Raw genomic sequence first — 19,860 nt, forward strand, 5'->3', positions numbered from 1 at the left:
GGTGGTGATGGTGGTGATGTTAGTGATGATGGTGGTGTGATGGTGGTGATGTTAGTGAAAGTGATGTTGGTGATGATGATGTTAGTGATGGTGATGATGGTGATGTTAATGATGGTGATGTTAGTGATGGTGATGTTAGTGATGGTGATGTTAGTGATGGTGATGATGGTGATGATGGTGATGTTAGTGATGGTGATGTTAGTGATCGTGATGATGGTGATGATGGTGATGATGGTGATGTTGGTGATGGTGATGTTAGTGATGACGTTAGTGATGGTGATGATGATGATGATAGTGATGGTGATGATGGTGATGGTGATGTTAGTGATGTTAGTGATGGTGGTGATGTTAGTGATGGTGGTGATGATGTTAGTGATGGTGATGTTAGTGATGTTAGTGATGGAGATATTAGTGATGGTGATGTTGGTGATGTTGGTGATGGTGATGTTAGTGATTATGTTAGTGATGGTGATGATGATGATGATAGTGATGGTGATGATGGTGATGGTGATGTTAGTGATGTTAGTGATGGTGGTGATGTTAGTGATGGTGATGTTAGTGATGATGGTGGTGGTGATGGTGGTGATGTTATTGAAAGTGATGTTGGTGATGATGATGTAAGTGATGGTGATGATGGTGATGTTAGTGATGTTAGTGATGGTGGTGATGTTAGTGATGGTCATGTTAGTGATGGTCATGTTAGTGATGGTGATGATGGTGATGTTAGTGATGATGGTGGTGGTGATGGTGGTGATGATGGTGATGGTGATGTTGGTGATGTCCTCACCTGGCACCCACTATGATGATGTTAGTGATAGTGGTGGTGATAGTGATGATGGTGGTGATGGTGATGTTAGTGATGATGGTGATGTTGGTGTTAGTGAAAGTGATGGTGATGTTAGTGGTGGTGTTGGTGATGGTGATGTTAGTGATGATGGTGATGTTGGTGTTAGTGAAAGTGATGTTGGTGTTAGTGGGTGTTGGTGATGGTGATGTTAGTGATGTTGGTGTTAGTGAAAGTGATGTTGGTGTTAGTGGTGGTGTTGGTGATGGTGATGTTAGTGATGTTGGTGTTAGTGAAAGTGATGTTGGTGTTAGTGGTGGTGTTGGTGATGGTGATGATGGTGATGTTGGTGTTAGTGAAAGTGATGTTGGTGTTAGTGGTGGTGTTGGTGATGGTGATGTTAGTGATGTTGGTGTTAGTGAAGGTGATGTTGGTGTTAGTGATGGTGTTGGTGATGGTGATGTTAGTGATGTTGGTGTTAGTGAAGGTGATGTTGGTGTTAGTGGTGGTGTTGGTGATGGTGATGTTAGTGATGTTGGTGTTAGTGAAGGTGATGTTGGTGATGTCCTCACCTGGCACCCACTATGATGATGTTAGTGATAGTGGTGGTGATAGTGATGATGGTGTTAGTGGTGATGTTGGTGATGATGATGTTAGTGAAGGTGATGTTGGTGTTAGTGATGATGGTGATGTTGGTGATGTTGGTGTTAGTGATGGTGATGTTGGTGATGTCCTCACCTGGCACCCACTATGATGATGTTAGTGATAGTGGTGGTGATAGTGATGATGGTGTTGATGGTGATGTTAGTGATGTTGGTGTTAGTGAAGGTGATGTTGGTGTTAGTGGGTGTTGGTGATGGTGATGTTAGATATGTGATGTTAGTGAAGGTGATGTTGGTGTTAGTGGGTGTTGGTGATGGTGATGTTAGATATGTGATGTTAGTGAAGGTGATGTTGGTGTTAGTGGTGTTGATGGTGATGTTGGTGTTAGTGAAAGTGATGTTGGTGTTAGTGGTGGTGTTGGTGATGGTGATGATGGTGATGTTGGTGTTAGTGAAGGTGATGTTGGTGTTAGTGGTGGTGTTGGTGATGTTGGTGATGGTGATGTTGGTGATGGTGATGTTGGTGATGGTGATGTTGGTGTTAGTGGTGGTGTTGGTGATGGTGGTGGTGATGGTGATGTTAGTGATGTTGGTGATGTTAGTGATGATGGTGATGTTGGTGATGTTGGTGATGTCCTCACCTGGCACCCACTATGGTGATGTTAGTGATGATGGTGATGTTAGTGAAAGTGATGTTGGTGTTAGTGGTGGTGTTGGTGATGTTAGTGATGTCCTCACCTGGCACCCACTATGATGATGTTAGTGATGTTGGTGTTAGTGAAGGTGATGTTGGTGATGTTGGTGATGATGGTGATGATGGTGATGTTGGTGATGGTGATGTTGGTGTTGTCCTCACCTGGCACCCACTATGATGATGTTAGTGATAGTGGTGGTGGTGATGGTGATGTTTGTGGTGTTTGTGATGTTAGTGATGTTAGTGGTGGTGATGGTGATGATGGTGATGTTGGTGATGATGGTGATGTTGGTGTTAGTGAAGGTGATGTTGGTGTTAGTGGTGGTGATGGTGATGTTGGTGATGATGATGTTAGTGAAGGTGATGTTGGTGTTAGTGGTGGTGTTAGTGATGGTGATGTTAGTGAAGGTGATGTTGGTGTTAGTGAAGGTGATGTTAGTGATGGTGATGTTGGTGTTGTCCTCACCTGGCACCCACTATGATGATGTTAGTGATAGTGGTGGTGATAGTGATGTTGGTGATGATGGTGATGTTGGTGTTAGTGATGATGTTGATGTTGGTGTTAGTGATGATGGTGATGTTGGTGATGTTGGTGTTAGTGATGATGTTGATGTTGGTGATGTCCTCACCTGGCACCCACTATGATGATGTTAGTGATAGTGGTGGTGATAGTGATGATGGTGATGGTGATGTAAGTGATGTTAGTGATGTTGGTGTTAGTGATGATGGTGATGTTAGTGAAGGTGATGTTAGTGATGATGGTGATGTTGGTGTTAGTGGTGGTGTTAGTGATGGTGATGTTGGTGATGTTAGTGATGATGGTGATGTTGGTGATGTTGGTGATGTCCTCACCTGGCACCCACTATGATGATGTTAGTGATGGTGATGTTAGTGATGATGTTAGTGATGGTGGTGTTGGTGATGTTAGTGTTGGTGATGTTGGTGTTGTCCTCACCTGGCACCCACTATGATGATGTTAGTGATGGTGATGTTAGTGATGATGTTAGTGATGGTGGTGTTGGTGATGTTAGTGTTGGTGATGTTGGTGTTGTCCTCACCTGGCACCCACTATGATAATGTTAGTGATAGTGGTGATGATGGTGGTGTTGGTGTTAGTGATGATGTTGATGTTGGTGATGTCCTCACCTGGCACCCACTATGATGATGTAGTCGATAAGTCGAGGGCATGGCGGCTTTGCTTGAGCCATTGCTCCTCACCACCTCCTCACCACCTCCTCACCACACACACCACGTCACTCACCATCACATACTACTCACCACACACTCACCATCACCTACTACTCACCACACACTCACCATCACCTACTACTCACCACACACTCACCATCATCTACTACACACCACACACACCACGTTACTCACCATCACATACTACTCACCACACACACACCACGTTACTCACCATCACCTACTACTCACCACACACTCACCATCACCTACTACTCACCACACACTCACCATCACCTACTACTCACCACACACACCACGTTACACACCATCACCTACTACTCACCACACACACCACGTTACTCACCATCACCTACTACTCACCACACACTCACCATCACCTACTACTCACCACACACTCACCATCACCTACTACTCACCACACACACACCACGTCACTCACCATCACATACTACTCACCACACACTCACCATCACCTACTACTCACCACACACTCACCATCACCTACTACTCACCACACACACACCACATCACTCACCATCACCTACTACTCACCACACACTCACCACGTCACTCACCATCACCTACTACTCACCACACACTCACCACACACTCACCACGTCACTCACCATCACCTACTACACACCACACACTCACCATCACATACTACTCACCACACACTCACCACGTCACTCACCATCACCTACTACTCACCACACACTCACCACACACTCACCACGTCACTCACCATCACCTACTACACACCACACACTCACCACATTACTCACCATCACCTACTACTCACCACACACACCACGTTACACACCATCACCTACTACTCACCACACACTCACCATCACCTACTACTCACCACACACTCACCATCACATACTACTCACCACACACTCACCATCACCTACTACTCACCACACACTCACCATCACCTACTACTCACCACGTCACTCACCATCACCTACTACTCACCACACTCACCACGTCACTCACCATCACCTACTACTCACCACACACTCACCACGTCACTCACCACGACCTACTACTCACCACACACTCACCACGTCACTCACCATCACCTACTACTCACCACACACACCACGTTACACACCATCACCTACTACTCACCACGTCACTCACCATCACCAACTACTCACCACACACTCACCACGTCACTCACCATCACATACTACTCACCACACACTCACCATCACCTACTACTCACCACACACTCCCCATCACCTACTACTCACCACACACTCACCATCACCTACTACTCACCACACACTCACCACGTTACTTACCATCACATACTACTCACCACACACTCACCATCACCTACTACTCACCACACACTCACCACGTCACTCACCATCACCTACTACTCACCACGTCACTCACCATCACCTACTACTCACCACACACTCCCCATCACCTACTACTCACCACACACTCACCACATCACTCACCATCACCTACTACTCACCACACACTCACCACGTCACTCACCATCACCTACTACTCTCCACACACTCCCCACGTCACTCACCATCACCTACTACTCACCACACACTCACCACGTCACTCACCATCACCTACTACTCTCCACACACTCCCCACGTCACTCACCATCACCTACTACTCACCACACACTCACCACGTCACTCACCATCACCTACTACTCTCCACACACTCCCCACGTCACTCACCATCACCTACTACTCACCACACACTCACCATCACCTACTACTCACCACACACTCACCACGTTACTCACCATCACCTACTACTCACCACACACTCACCACGTCACTCACCATCACCTACTACTCACCACCTCCTCACCACCTCATCACCACGTCACTCACCATCACCTACTACTCACCACACACTCACCACGTCACTCACCATCACCTACTACTCACCACACACTCACCACGTCACTCACCATCACCTACTACTCACCACACACTCACCACGTCACTCACCATCACCTACTACTCACCACACACTCACCATCAACTACTACTCACCACACACTCACCACGTTACTCACCATCACCTACTACTCACCACACACTCACCATCACCTACTACTCACCACACACTCACCATCACCTACTACTCACCACACACTCACCATCACCTACTACTCACCAGACACTCACCATCACCTACGACTCACCACACACTCACCACATCACTCACCATCACCTACTACTCACCACACACTCACCACGTTACTCACCATCACCTACGACTCACCACACACTCACCACACACTCACCATCACCTACTACTCACCACACACTCACCATCACCTACGACTCACCACACACTCACCACACACTCACCATCACCTACTACTCACCACACACTCACCACGTCACTCACCATCACCTACTACTCACCACACACTCACCATCACCTACTACTCACCACGCACTCACCACGTCACTCACCATCACCTACTACTCACCACACACTCACCATCACCTACTACTCACCACACACTCACCACGTCACTCACCATCACCAACTACTCACCACACACTCACCACGTCACTCACCATCACCTACTACTCACCACACACTCACCACGTCACTCACCATCACCTACTACTCACCACACACTCACCACGTCACTCACCATCACCTACTACTCACCACACACTCACCACGTCACTCACCATCACCTACTACTCACCACACACTCACCACGTCACTCACCATAACCTACTACTCACCACACACTCACCATATCACTCACCATCAGCTACCACACACTCACCACGTCACTCACCATCACCTACTACTCACCACACACTCACCACGTCACTCACCATCACCTACTACTCACCACGTCACTCACCATCACCTACTACTCACCACACACTCACCATCACCTACTACTCACCACACACTCACCACGTTACTCACCATCACCTACTACTCACCACACACTCACCACGTCACTCACCATCACCTACTACTCACCACACACTCACCATCACCTACTACTCACCACACACTCACCACGTTACTCACCATCACCTAATACTCACAACACACTCACCACATCACTCACCATCACCTACTACTCACCACACACTCACCACGTCACTCACCATCACCTACTACTCACCACACACTCACCACGTCACTCACCATCACCTACTACTCACCACACACTCACCATCACCTACTACTCACCACACACTCACCACGTCACTCACCATCACCTACTACTCATCACACACTCACCACGTCACTCACCATCACCTACTACTCACCACACACTCACCATCACCTACTACTCACCACACACTCACCACGTTACTCACCATCACCTACTACTCACCACACACTCACCACGTCACTCACCATCACCTACTACTCACCACACACTCACCATCACCTACTACTCACCACACACTCACCACCTCAATCAGCACTCACCACGGTGTGAGGCCAGTAACAATCAGCACTCACCACAACATAAGGCCAGTAACAATCAGTAACAATCAGCACTCACCACGACGTGAGGCCAGTAACAATCAGCAACAATCAGTAACAATCAGCACTCACCAGGGTGTGAGGCCAGTAACAATCAGTAGCAATCAGCACTCACTGCAGCGTGAGGCCAGTAACAATCAGCACTCACCACCATGTGAGGCCAGTAACAATCAGTAACAATCAGCACTCACCACGACGTGAGGCCAGTAACAATCAGTAACAATCAGCACTCACCATCACGTGAGGCCAGTAACAATCAGAAACAATCAGCACTCACCATCACGTGAGGCCAGTAACAATCAGTAACAATCAGCACTCACCATCACGTGAGGCCAGTAACAATCAGTAACAATCAGCACTCACCACGACGTGAGGCCAGTAACAATCAGTAACAATCAGCACTCACCACTGTGTGAGGCCAGTAACAATCAGTAACAATCAGCACTCACCACGACGTGAGGCCAGTAACAATCAGTAACAATCAGCACTCACCAGGGTGTGAGGCCAGTAACAATCAGTAACAATCAGCACTCACCACGACGTGAGGCCAGTAACAATCAGCACTCACCATCACGTGAGGCCAGTAACAATCAGTAACAATCAGCACTCACCACGACGTGAGGCCAGTAACAATCAGTAACAATCAGCACTCACCACGACGTGAGGCCAGTAACAATCAGGAACAATCAGTAACAATCAACACTCACCACGACGTGAGGCCAGTAACAATCAGCAACAATCAGTAACAATCAGTAACAATCAGCACTCACCAGGGTGTGAGGCCAGTAACAATCAGCACTCACCACGACGTGAGGCCAGTAACAATCAGCAACAATCAGTAATAATCAGTAACAATCAGCACTCACCAGGGTGTGAGGCCAGTAACAATCAGCACTCACCACGACGTGAGGCCAGTAACAATCAGTAACAATCAGCACTCACCAGGGTGTGAGGCCAGTAACAATCAGCACTCACCACGACGTGAGGCCAGTAACAATCAGTAACAATCAGCACTCACCAGGGTGTGAGGCCAGTAACAATCAGCACTCACCACGACGTGAGGCCAGTAACAATCAGTAACAATCAGCACTCACCAGGGTGTGAGGCCAGTAACAATCAGTAACAATCAGCAACAATCAGTAACAATCAGCACTCACCAGGGTGTGAGGAGAGCTGACGTGAAGCGAGCGGCGTGAATCGATTCTCGTCGCTGGGATGAGTTGGTGACGACAGAAGCGTGTCAACGATCACGAAGATTCCTACAATTGTTGTTGTTGTTGTTATTGTTGTTGTTGTGGTTGTTATTGTTGTTGTTGTTGTGATGGCGATGTTTGATTTGAAGTCTCCTACCGGCCTAACGCGCGACCTCCATCTTGTTTAAGGCCACAGGCCCGTGACGTCATCGGGCGAGGCGTGAACAAGTGACGTCACTGGCGGAGGGGGTGGAGAAGTGACGTCGCTGGTGGAGGAGGCACGTTACCGGGTGAGGGGGATAGAGTGACGTCACAGCGAGTGAGGATGGACGAGTGACGTCACCGCGAGGGAGCGCCGTGACATCACCGGGTGAGGGAGTGACGTTGGCGGTGTGCGAGGGGTGACGTCAGCGAGAAAGGTTTGACGTTGGCGGGAGATAAATTGGGAAAAGTGACGTCAAGGGCGAAGTTAGGGAGTTGTGACGTCGTCGGAGGATTGACATCGGTGACGTTTTCTGCATTAGTGACGTCGGCGCGTACAAATGAGGTCATAAGTGAGGTGAGGAAGTGACGTCGACTTGAGGGGAAGACAAATGACATCACCGATCTCCCCCGAGAAAATTACGTCATAAATAAACACTTGGATGACATCATCCCGGAACTATTGCGGACGCTTCCGTTGTAAACACCAAGGGTGACGTCATCTGTATAGACACCAGGATGTTGGCATCCTTCCAGCCAGTGGGGACGTCATTCTTTGCTCAAGCCTTCCTGGATGTGTGTGACGTCATTGCGAGCAGACAAGATTTTGACAAAGTGCGATTTATTCAGTATCAATTAGTGTCATGTCAATTAGTTTCGTCATGTCAATCAGTGTCGTCACGTCAATTAGTGTCTGCACGTCACGTCAGTAACGTCAATTAGTGTCATGTCACTTAGTCACGTCAATCAGTGACGTCAATCACAGGCACGACGACTTTGATCAACGACATCAAATCAGCGATACTGGGAGACGAGAAAGAGCAACAACATCACCTGCATCATCATCATCACCAACACCAACATCATCACCATCACCACCATCACCAACAACACCAACATCATCAACATCAACAACATCATCACCATCATCATCAACAACATCATCACCATCATCACCATCAACACCATCATCAACATCAACACCATCACCTGCATCATCATCAACACCATCATCACCATCAACAACACCAGCAACACCATCAACAACATCAACAACACCATCATCAACACCATCATCACCATCAACACCACCATCAACACCATCATCACCATCAACACCATCATCAACAACACCATCATCAACAACACCAACACCATCATCAACACCAACATCAACACCATCAACAACACCATCATCAACACCAACACCATCAACACCATCAACAACACCATCATCATCACCACCACCATCAACACCATCACCATCATCACCACCATCACCACCACCATCAACAGCATCACCATCACCACCATCATCACCATCACCACCATGATCACCACCATCACCACCACCACCATCATCATCACCACCATCACTACCACCATCAACACCATCAACACCACCATCAACATCATCATCACCATCAACACCACCACCATCATCATCACCACCACCACCAGGGTCTATCCACTGCTGGATGGATATTTTAAGCCTACTTAAAACGAGATTCGAAGCAACTAGACCAGAGACCACCTCTCCCACACATTGTTTTGGCAATAACCGTGAAAAGCTTTCTCGAACAAAAATAACAAAGAAAAACAATTACATCCATCAGAGGCGGTGTTTTTGTTTTGAGATCGCGTAAAACAAAATATTAAAATGTTATATGCTTAGCTCTTTCGGTAAAGTCACGTTGAAGGGAAACAATAAAATAAATTTATTCAAACCGACACACCTGATGACGACCGTTTTTGTTATGGTCGAAACGTCGTGAGAATTTTTATTGTTTTATATTTTTTTATTATTTTATTGTTTCACTTCAAAGTGACTTTACCGAAAGAGCTAAGAATATGAATTACTGCAGTCACGAAAGCTTTAAATCAAAATATTAAAATGTTCTGTCGATTGAAAGCCCTCCACCACCCAGCGCAGCCCAGCGGGGCTCGTGGCTTTAACAGAAACTTTACTCGGGTTGTGAACTTGCCGTGGGTGTACACTCCAGCACACAACACCCGGGTGTTTGCTGCTGTGCTACTACACTACACTATACACTACACCATACACTACTATATACACTACACTGCTACACTACACTATACACTACTCTATACACTACTATACACTACACTACTCTATACACTGCTAAACTACAATATACACTGCTACACTACACTATACACTACTACACTGCTACACTACACTTTACACTACTACATTACACTACTGCACTATTCACTACTACACTATACACTACTACATTACACTACTACACTATACACTACTACATTACACTACTACACTATACACTACTACACTGCTACACTACTACATACACTACTCTATACACTATACTATACACTACTCAATACACTACTACACTACTCAATACACTACACTTCTCTATACACAACTACACTACTGCACTATACACTGCTACACTACACTACTCTATAGACTACACCACAATACACTACACTATACACTACTCTATACACTACCGCCATTCGCCACTAAGTGGCGGTGACGTCACCACGACGCTTGTGCCAGGCTATGTGCACTTTGAGGCCACGTGAAGTGTCGAACGCCCGCTGACAGGTCACGGGGCAGACCCAGGTGCCACGGGTCGACTGACTGAGATGACTGGCTGATGCACCACCTGTGCCCCCCTACTGTGACAACCTGCTGTGCTTTAGCCACCCGGCGCTCCGCTCGTTGTTGTGAGCGTCGCTCCTCCGCCCTCCGTTGTTGTTGGAGGGCGACTACCTCCAACTGCCCAGTAGCGTCCTTCACAAGCCTCCTCCACAGAGGCCGATCTTGACACCGCTGGTACCAGTCATCGGCAAGTCCACTCAGCTCCACGTCCTCCTGTACCACATCACTCCATCTCTTCTCTAGCCCGTGCCGCGCCCGTTTAGCCCCCTCCATCCGGCCGAACAAAAGCTGTTTCGGCATGCGGTGGCTGGGCATGCGGGCTACGTGACCCAGCCAACGCAGCCTTTCCTGCCGGAGGAGCTCACCGATGGGACTTTGTGCAGATCTTTCGATTATTTGTGAGCTCCTCACACAATCCAGCCTGGTTAAACCCAGGATGGATCGTAGGCAGGCCAGCCTAAATGTTTCTAACCGGCGAAGATGTTCAATTAGGCGGGTCCACGTTTCTCAAGCGTAGATAAGGGAGGGAATGACCGTGGCCGAGAAGACCTGAAGCTTAGTGCGGAGCGACAGACCAGGTAGCTTCCACACAGCGTTACGCAACCGATGAAAAGATATTGCCGCTCGACTGATTCTGAGTGAGACCTCTGCTGTCAAATCGTAGCCGGTCATAAGCACACTTCCCAGGTATGGGAAACTCTCCACTCTCTCCACAACTGCCCCATCACCGATTGGGAGTTGTGGGGGTGGAGTGTCCGATGGTACAAAATACCCAGGCAGGTGTTTAGTTTTGGTGGGGCTGATGGTAAGGCCCCCACCTCTTAGTGGCACGCTCCTGTCTCAGCAGCAGCGTCTCCAACTCCTCCTCTGATTGAGCAGCAATCACCAGATCATCGGCATACATAACGTGGTTGAGCAATAGGGAGCCATCCCTTGACCGCACCCAGGCATCGATCAGCCTCCCATTGTATCTGTACCAGATGGAAATTCCTCTGGTACAGCCATCAAAGGCTTCACGAACTACTCTATACACTACACTACACACAACTATACACTACACTACTATACACTACACTATACACTACTACACTACATTATACACTACACTATACACTACTATACACTACTACACTATACACTACACTATAGACTACTACACTACACTATACACTACACAAAACTATACACTACTCTATACACTATACACTACAGTATACATGACACTATACACTACACACCACTATACACTACAATACACTACACTATAAACTACACAACACGACAATACGCTACACTATACACTACACTACTATAAACTACACTATACACTACACTATTACACTATACACTACTACACTGTACACTACACTATACACTACACTATTACACTATACACTACTATACACTACACTACTATACACTACACTATACACTACACTATACACTACACTACTATACTATACACTACTATACTATAAACTACACTATACACTACACTACTATACACTACACACTACACTACACTATACACTACACTATTACACTATACACTACACTACTATAAACTACACTATACACTACACTATACACTACACTAGTAGCCAATTGTCCACGTTCTGTTGACGTGACACTCAACCCCACCCCGCGACCGGCCATGCTGGGTGGTGGTGGTGGGCGGCTTTGACGACACAACAACGTGCTTGTCTATGTACGTATTTGTGTTTGTTTAGGCGATCTAACACACACACACACACACACCGCCCCACTGCCCCAAACAACAACAACAACAACATAAACGATACCTGCGAATGATATCAGCCATGATGCAATTTCCCCGGGGCAAAAGTAGCCATCAAATCTGGTTTCAGTGAGTCTGCACTAGCTCTGTGACTATAGTACTACACCAACCTTCAACTTCTATGAATCGCTGGGTGTTGCTAGACGCTTTAAAGCCATCAATTCTGGTTTCAGTGAGTCTGCACTAGCTCTGTGACTATAGTACTACACCAACCTTCAACTTCTATGAATCGCTGGGTGTTGCTAGACGCTTTAAAGCCATCAATTCTGGTTTCAGTGAGTCTGCACTAGCTCTGTGACTATAGTACTACACCGCCTTCAACTTCTATGAATCGCTGGGTGTTGCTAGACGCTTTAAAGCCATCAATTCCGGTTTCAGTGAGTCTGCACTAGCTCTGTGACTATAGTACTACACCGCCTTCAACTTCTATGAACCGCTGGGTGTTGCTAGACGCTTTAAAGCCATCAATTCTGGTTTCAGTGAGTCTGCACTAGCTCTGTGACTATAGTACTACAGCGCCTTCAACTTCTATGAATCGCTGGGTGTTGCTAGACGCTTTAAAGCCATCAATTCCGGTTTCAGTGAGTCTGCACTAGCTCTGTGACTATAGTACTACACCAACCTTCAACTTCTATGAATCGCTGGGTGTTGCTAAACGCTTTAAAGCCATCAATTCCGGTTTCAGTGAGTCTGCACTAGCTCTGTGACTATAGTACTACACCGCCTTCAACTTCTATGAACCGCTGGGTGTTGCTAGACGTTTTTAAAGCCATCAATTCTGGTTTCAGTGAGTCTCCACTAGCTCTGTGACTATAGTACTACACCGCCTTCAAGTTCTATGAACCGCTGGGTGTTGCTAAACGTTTTTAAAGCCATCAATTCTGGTTTCAGTGAGTCTGCACTAGCTCTGTGACTATAGTACTACACCAACCTTCAACTTCTATGAACCGCTGGGTGTTGCTAGACGTTTTTAAAGCCATCAATTCAGGTTCAGTGAGTCTGCACTAGCTCTGTGACTATAGTACTACACCGCCTTGAACTTCTATCAATCGCTGGGTGTTGCTAGACGTTTTTAAAGCCATCAATTCTGGTTCAGTGAGTCTGCACTAGCTCAGTGACTATAGTACTACACCAACCTTCAACTTCTATGAACCGCTGGGTGTTGCTAGACGCTTTAAAGCCATCAATTCTGGTTTCAGTGAGTCTGCACTAGCTCTGTGACTATAGTACTACACCAACCTTCAACTTCTATGAATCGCTGGGTGTTGCTAGACGCTTTAAAGCCATCAATTCTGGTTTCAGCGAGACTGCACTAGCTCTGTGACTATAGTACTACACCGCCTTCAACTTCTATGAACCGCTGGGTGTTGCTAGACGCTTTAAAGCCATCAATTCCGGTTTCAGTGAGTCTGCACTAGCTCTGTGACTATAGTACTACACCGCCTTCAACTTCTATCAATCGCTGGGTGTTGCTAAACGCTTTAAAGCCATCAATTCCGGTTCAGTGATTCTGCACTAGCTCTGTGACTATAGTACTACACCGCCTTCAACTTCTATGAACCGCTGGGTGTTGCTAAACGTTTTTAAAGCCATCAATTCTGGTTTCAGTGATTCTGCACTAGCTCTGTGACTATAGTACTACACCAACCTTCAACTTCTATGAAACCGCTGGGTGTTGCTAAACGTTTTTAAAGCCATCAATTCTGGTTCAGTGAGTCTGCACTAGCTCTGTGACTATAGTACTACACCGCCTTCAACGTCTATGAATCGCTGGGTGTTGCTAGACGTTTTTAAAGCCATCAATTCTGGTTTCAGTGATTCTGCACTAGCTCTGTGACTATAGTACTACACCAACCTTCAACTTCTATGAACCTCTGGGTGTTGCTAAACGTGTTTAAAGCCATCAATTCTGGTTTCAGTGAGTCTGCACTAGCTCTGTAACTATAGTACTACAGCGCCTTCAACTTCTATGAATCGCTGGGTGTTGCTAGACGTTTTTAAAGCCATCAATTCCGGTTTCAGTGATTATGCACTAGCTCAGTGACTATAGTACTACACCGCCTTCAACTTCTATGAATCGCTGGGTGTTGCTAAACGTTTTTAAAGCCATCAATTCCGGTTTCAGTGAGTCTGCACTAGCTCTGTGACTATAGTACTACACCAACCTTCAACTTCTATGAACCGCTGGGTGTTGCTAGACGTTTTTAAAGCCATCAATTCTGGTTTCAGCGAGACTGCACTAGCTCTGTGACTATAGTACTACACCGCCTTCAACTTCTATGAATCGCTGGGTGTTGCTAGACGCTTTAAAGCCATCAATTCCGGTTTCAGTGAGTCTGCACTAGCTCTGTGACTATAGTACTACACCAACCTTCAACTTCTATGAACCGCTGGGTGTTGCTAGACGTTTTTAAAGCCATCAATTCTGGTTTCAGTGAGTCTGCACTAGCTCTGTGACTATAGTACTACACCGCCTTCAACTTCTATGAATCGCTGGGTGTTGCTAGACGTTTTTAAAGCCATCAATTCTGGTTTCAGCGAGACTGCACTAGCTCTGTGACTATAGTACTACAGCACCTTCAACGTCTATGAATCGCTGGGGGTGTTTAAGGGTAGCGATGTGTCGTATTATCTGGGCTGTATAGCAAATGAAAAAAAATAATCACAATTTACTTGACTGTGTGAGTTAAAAAAATTGCGTGCGTTTTAAAATCAACGTGTTTTTATTTATGTATTTAGGGCTCCGCACTAGCTTAGCCCGGCACCGGATTTTGGTGGTGAGATTTTGCTGCTGCTGCTGCTGCGTTTAACTAGAAAATATCGAAGCAAGCCCATCAGAGGCCGCTTGCTTATGAAGAGTAGTCAACCTGAAACTACACCACCATCACCACCATCACCACTGTGGGGTGGGTGAGCGAGTGGATGGGTGAGTGGGTGAGCGAGCGAGTGGGTGGGTGGGTGAGTGAGCGGGTGGGTGTGTGGGTGGGAGGGTGAGTGAATGGGTGGGTGAATGGGTGAGTGAGTGGGTGAGCGAGTGGGTGAGCGAGCGAGTGGATGGGTAAGTGGGTGAGCGAGTGGGTAAGTGAGTGGGTGAGCGAGTGGGTGAGCGAGTGAGTGTGTGAGTGAGTGAGTGAGTGGGTGAGTGAGTGGGTGAGTGAGTGTAACAGTGAGTGTGTGAGTGTAACAGTGAGTGTGTGAGTGAGTGAGTGGGTGAGCGAGTGGGTGAGCGAGTGAGTGTGTGAGTGAGTGAGTGGGTGAGTGAGTGGGTGGGTGAGTGAGTGTAACAGTGAGTGTGTGAGTGAGTGAGTGGGTGAGCGAGTGGGTGAGCGAGTGAGTGTGTGAGTGAGTGAGTGGGTGAGTGAGTGTGTGAGTGTGTGTAACAGTGAGTGTGTGAGTGTAACAGTGAGTGAGTGTGTGAGTGTAACAGTGAGTGAGTGTGTGAGTGTAACAGTGAGTGAGTGTGTGAGTGTAACAGTGGGTGAGTGAGTGTGTGAGTGTGTGTAACAGTGTGTGAGCGTGTGAGTGTAACAGTGAGTGAGTGTGTGAGTGAGTGAGTGGGTGAGTGAGTGTGTGAGTGTGTGTAACAGTGAGTGTGTGAGTGGGTGAGTGAGTGGGTGAGTGAGTGAGTGGGTGAGTGAGTGTAACAGTGAGTGAGTGTGTGTGATCAGGAGTCCCCCAACATGAGCTGGCTGTAGACTGTGTAACAGTGTGTGAGTGTAACAGTGAGTGAGTGTGTGAGTGTAACAGTGAGTGAGTGTGTGAGTGTAACAGTGGGTGAGTGAGTGTGTGAGTGTGTGTAACAGTGTGTGAGTGTGTGAGTGTAACAGTGAGTGAGTGTGTGAGTGAGTGAGTGGGTGAGTGAGTGTGTGAGTGTGTGTAACAGTGAGTGTGTGAGTGGGTGAGTGAGTGGGTGAGTGAGTGAGTGGGTGAGTGAGTGTAACAGTGAGTGAGTGTGTGTGATCAGGAGTCCCCCAACATGAGCTGGCTGTAGACTGTGTAACAGTGTGTGAGTGTAACAGTGGGTGAGTGAGTGTGTGAGTGTGTGTAACAGTGTGTGAGTGTGTGAGTGTAACAGTGAGTGGGTGAGTGAGTGAGTGGGTGAGTGAGTGTGTGAGTGAGTGTGTGTAACAGTGAGTGTGTGGGTGAGTGAGTGGGTGAGTGAGTGAGTGTAACAGTGAGTGAGTGTAACAGTGAGTGTGTGAGTGAGTGTGTGAGTGAGTGTAACAGTGAGTGAGTGTAACAGTGAGTGTGTGAGTGAGTGTGTGAGTGAGTGAGTGTAACAGTGTGTGAGTGAGTGATCAGGAGTCCCCCAACATGAGCTGGCTGTAGACTGCGTCTCTGTTGCTCCGTCGCTGCCTCCAAAGCACCACCAGCAGCAGCAGCAGCGACACAGTGCCCAGCAGGGTCAACAGCAGCCCTGCTAACAGCATACACACAGCATAGTACATACACACACATCATACACACAGCATACACACACAGCATACACACACAGCATACACACAGCATACACACAGCATACACACACAGCATACACACAACATAGTACATACACACACATCATACACACAGCATAGTACATACACACACATCATACACACAGCATACACACACAGCATACACACACAGCATACACACAGCATACACACAGCATAGTACATACACACACAGCATACACACAGCATACACACAGCATACACACAGCATAGTACATACACACACAGCATAGTACATACACACACATCATACACACAGTATACACACACAGCATACACACACAGCATACACACAGCATACACACAACATACACACAGCATAGTACATACAAACACAGCATACACACACACAGCATACACACATCATACACACAGCATAGTACATACACACACAGCATACACACAGCATATACACAACATAGTACATACACACACAGCATAGTACATACACACACACAGCATACACACAGCATACACACAGCATAGTACATACAACATACACACAGCATACACACACAGCATACACACAGCATACACACAGCATACACACACAGCATACACACAGTATACACACACACAGCATACACACAGTATACACACAGCATACACAAACAGCATACACACAGCATAGTACATACACACAGCATACACACAGCATAGTACATACACACACAGCATACACACAGCATGCACACAGCATGCACACAGCATGCACACAGCATGCACACAGCATAGTACATACACACAGCATACACACAGCATACACACACAGCATACACACAGCATAGTACATACACACACAGCATACACACAGCATAGTACATACACACAGCATACACACACAGCATACACACAGCATACACACACACAGCATACACACAGCATAGTACATACACACAGCATACACACAGCATACACACAGCATAGTACATGCACACACAGCATACACACAGCATAGTACATACACACACAGCATAGTACACACAAACAGCATACACACAGCATAGTACATACACACACAGCATACACACACAGCATACACACAGCATACACACAGCATAGTACATACACACAGCATACACACAGCATACACACACACAGCATACACACAGCATAGTACATACACACACAGCATACACACAGCATAGTACATACACACACAGCATACACACAGCATAGTACATGCACACACAGCATACACACAGCATAGTACATACACACACAGCATACACACAGCATAGTACATACACACACAGCATACACACAGCATACACACACAGCATACACACAGCATACAACATACACACACAGCATACACACAGCATACACACACAGCATACACACAGCATACACACAACATAGTACATACACACACATCATACACACAGCATACACACACAGCATACACACAGCATAGTACATACACACACATCATACACACAGCATACACACACAGCATATACACACAGCATACACACAGCATACACACAGCATAGTACATACACACACAGCATACACACAGCATACACACAGCATAGTACATACACACACAGCATAGTACATACACACACATCATACACACAGTATACACACACAGCATACACACACAGCATACACACAGCATACACACAACATAGTACATACACACAGCATACACACAGCATACACACACAGCATACACACAGCATACACACAGCATACACACAACATACACACAGCATAGTACATACAAACACAGCATACACACATACAGCATACACACATCATACACACAGCATAGTACATACACACACAGCATACACACAGCATATACACAACATAGTACATACACACACAGCATAGTACATACACACACAGCATACACACAGCATACACACAGCATAGTACATACAACATACACACAGCATACACACACAGCATACACACAGCATACACACAGCATACACACAGCATACACACACAGCATACACACAGTATACACACACACAGCATACACACAGTATACACACAGCATACACAAACAGCATACACACAGCATAGTACATACACACAGCATACACACAGCATACACACAGCATAGTACATACACACACAGCATACACACACAGCATACACACACAGCATGCACACAGCATACACACACAGCATGCACACAGCATGCACACAGCATGCACACAGCATGCACACAGCATAGTACATACACACAGCATACACACAGCATACACACAGCATAGTACATACACACAGCATACACACACAGCATACACACACAGCATACACACAGCATACACACACACAGCATACACACACAGCATACACACAGCATAGTACATACACACAGCATACACACAGCATACACACAGCATAGTACATGCACACACAGCATACACACAGCATAGTACATACACACACAGCATAGTACACACAAACAGCATACACACAGCATAGTACACACACACACAGCATACACACAGCATACACACAGCATACACACAGCATAGTACATACACACACAGCATACACACAGCATAGTACATACACACACAGCATACACACAGCATACACACACAGCATACAACATACACACACAGCATACACACAGCATACACACACAGCATACACACAGCATACACACAGCATAGTACACATACACACAGCATAGTACATACACACACAGCATACACACAGCATAGTACACACAC

General features: G+C 46.6%; 2 protein-coding genes across 2 annotated transcripts in view; both read right to left on the reverse strand.

Annotated features, from left to right (window-relative positions):
- Window positions 1-8,267, reverse strand: part of LOC116937795 (MAP kinase-activating death domain protein-like) — an 81,559-nt gene extending 73,292 nt beyond the window's left edge. Inside the window, exons 1-2 of the mRNA XM_076058900.1 lie at window positions 7,975-8,267; window positions 3,227-3,312 (exon numbers count right to left, since the gene is read on the reverse strand). Coding sequence (XP_075915015.1) covers window positions 3,227-3,288 — 62 coding nt within the window. The 5' untranslated portion in view covers window positions 3,289-3,312; window positions 7,975-8,267. The remainder of the gene's footprint in view (window positions 1-3,226; window positions 3,313-7,974) is intronic.
- A 549-nt stretch (window positions 8,268-8,816) lies between these two features.
- The window catches only part of LOC116937793 (uncharacterized), a 56,813-nt gene continuing 45,769 nt past the window's right edge, over window positions 8,817-19,860 (reverse strand). The window contains exon 10 of the mRNA XM_076058901.1: window positions 8,817-17,082. Within this exon, the coding sequence (XP_075915016.1) occupies window positions 16,961-17,082 (122 nt within the window). The 3' untranslated portion in view covers window positions 8,817-16,960. The remainder of the gene's footprint in view (window positions 17,083-19,860) is intronic.

This window comes from Petromyzon marinus, assembly GCF_048934315.1.
Source record: "Petromyzon marinus isolate PM22_M1 ecotype Great Lakes invasive population chromosome 80 unlocalized genomic scaffold, UKy_Petmar_22M1.pri1.0 chr80_unloc.2, whole genome shotgun sequence".
NCBI lineage: Eukaryota > Metazoa > Chordata > Hyperoartia > Petromyzontiformes > Petromyzontidae > Petromyzon > Petromyzon marinus.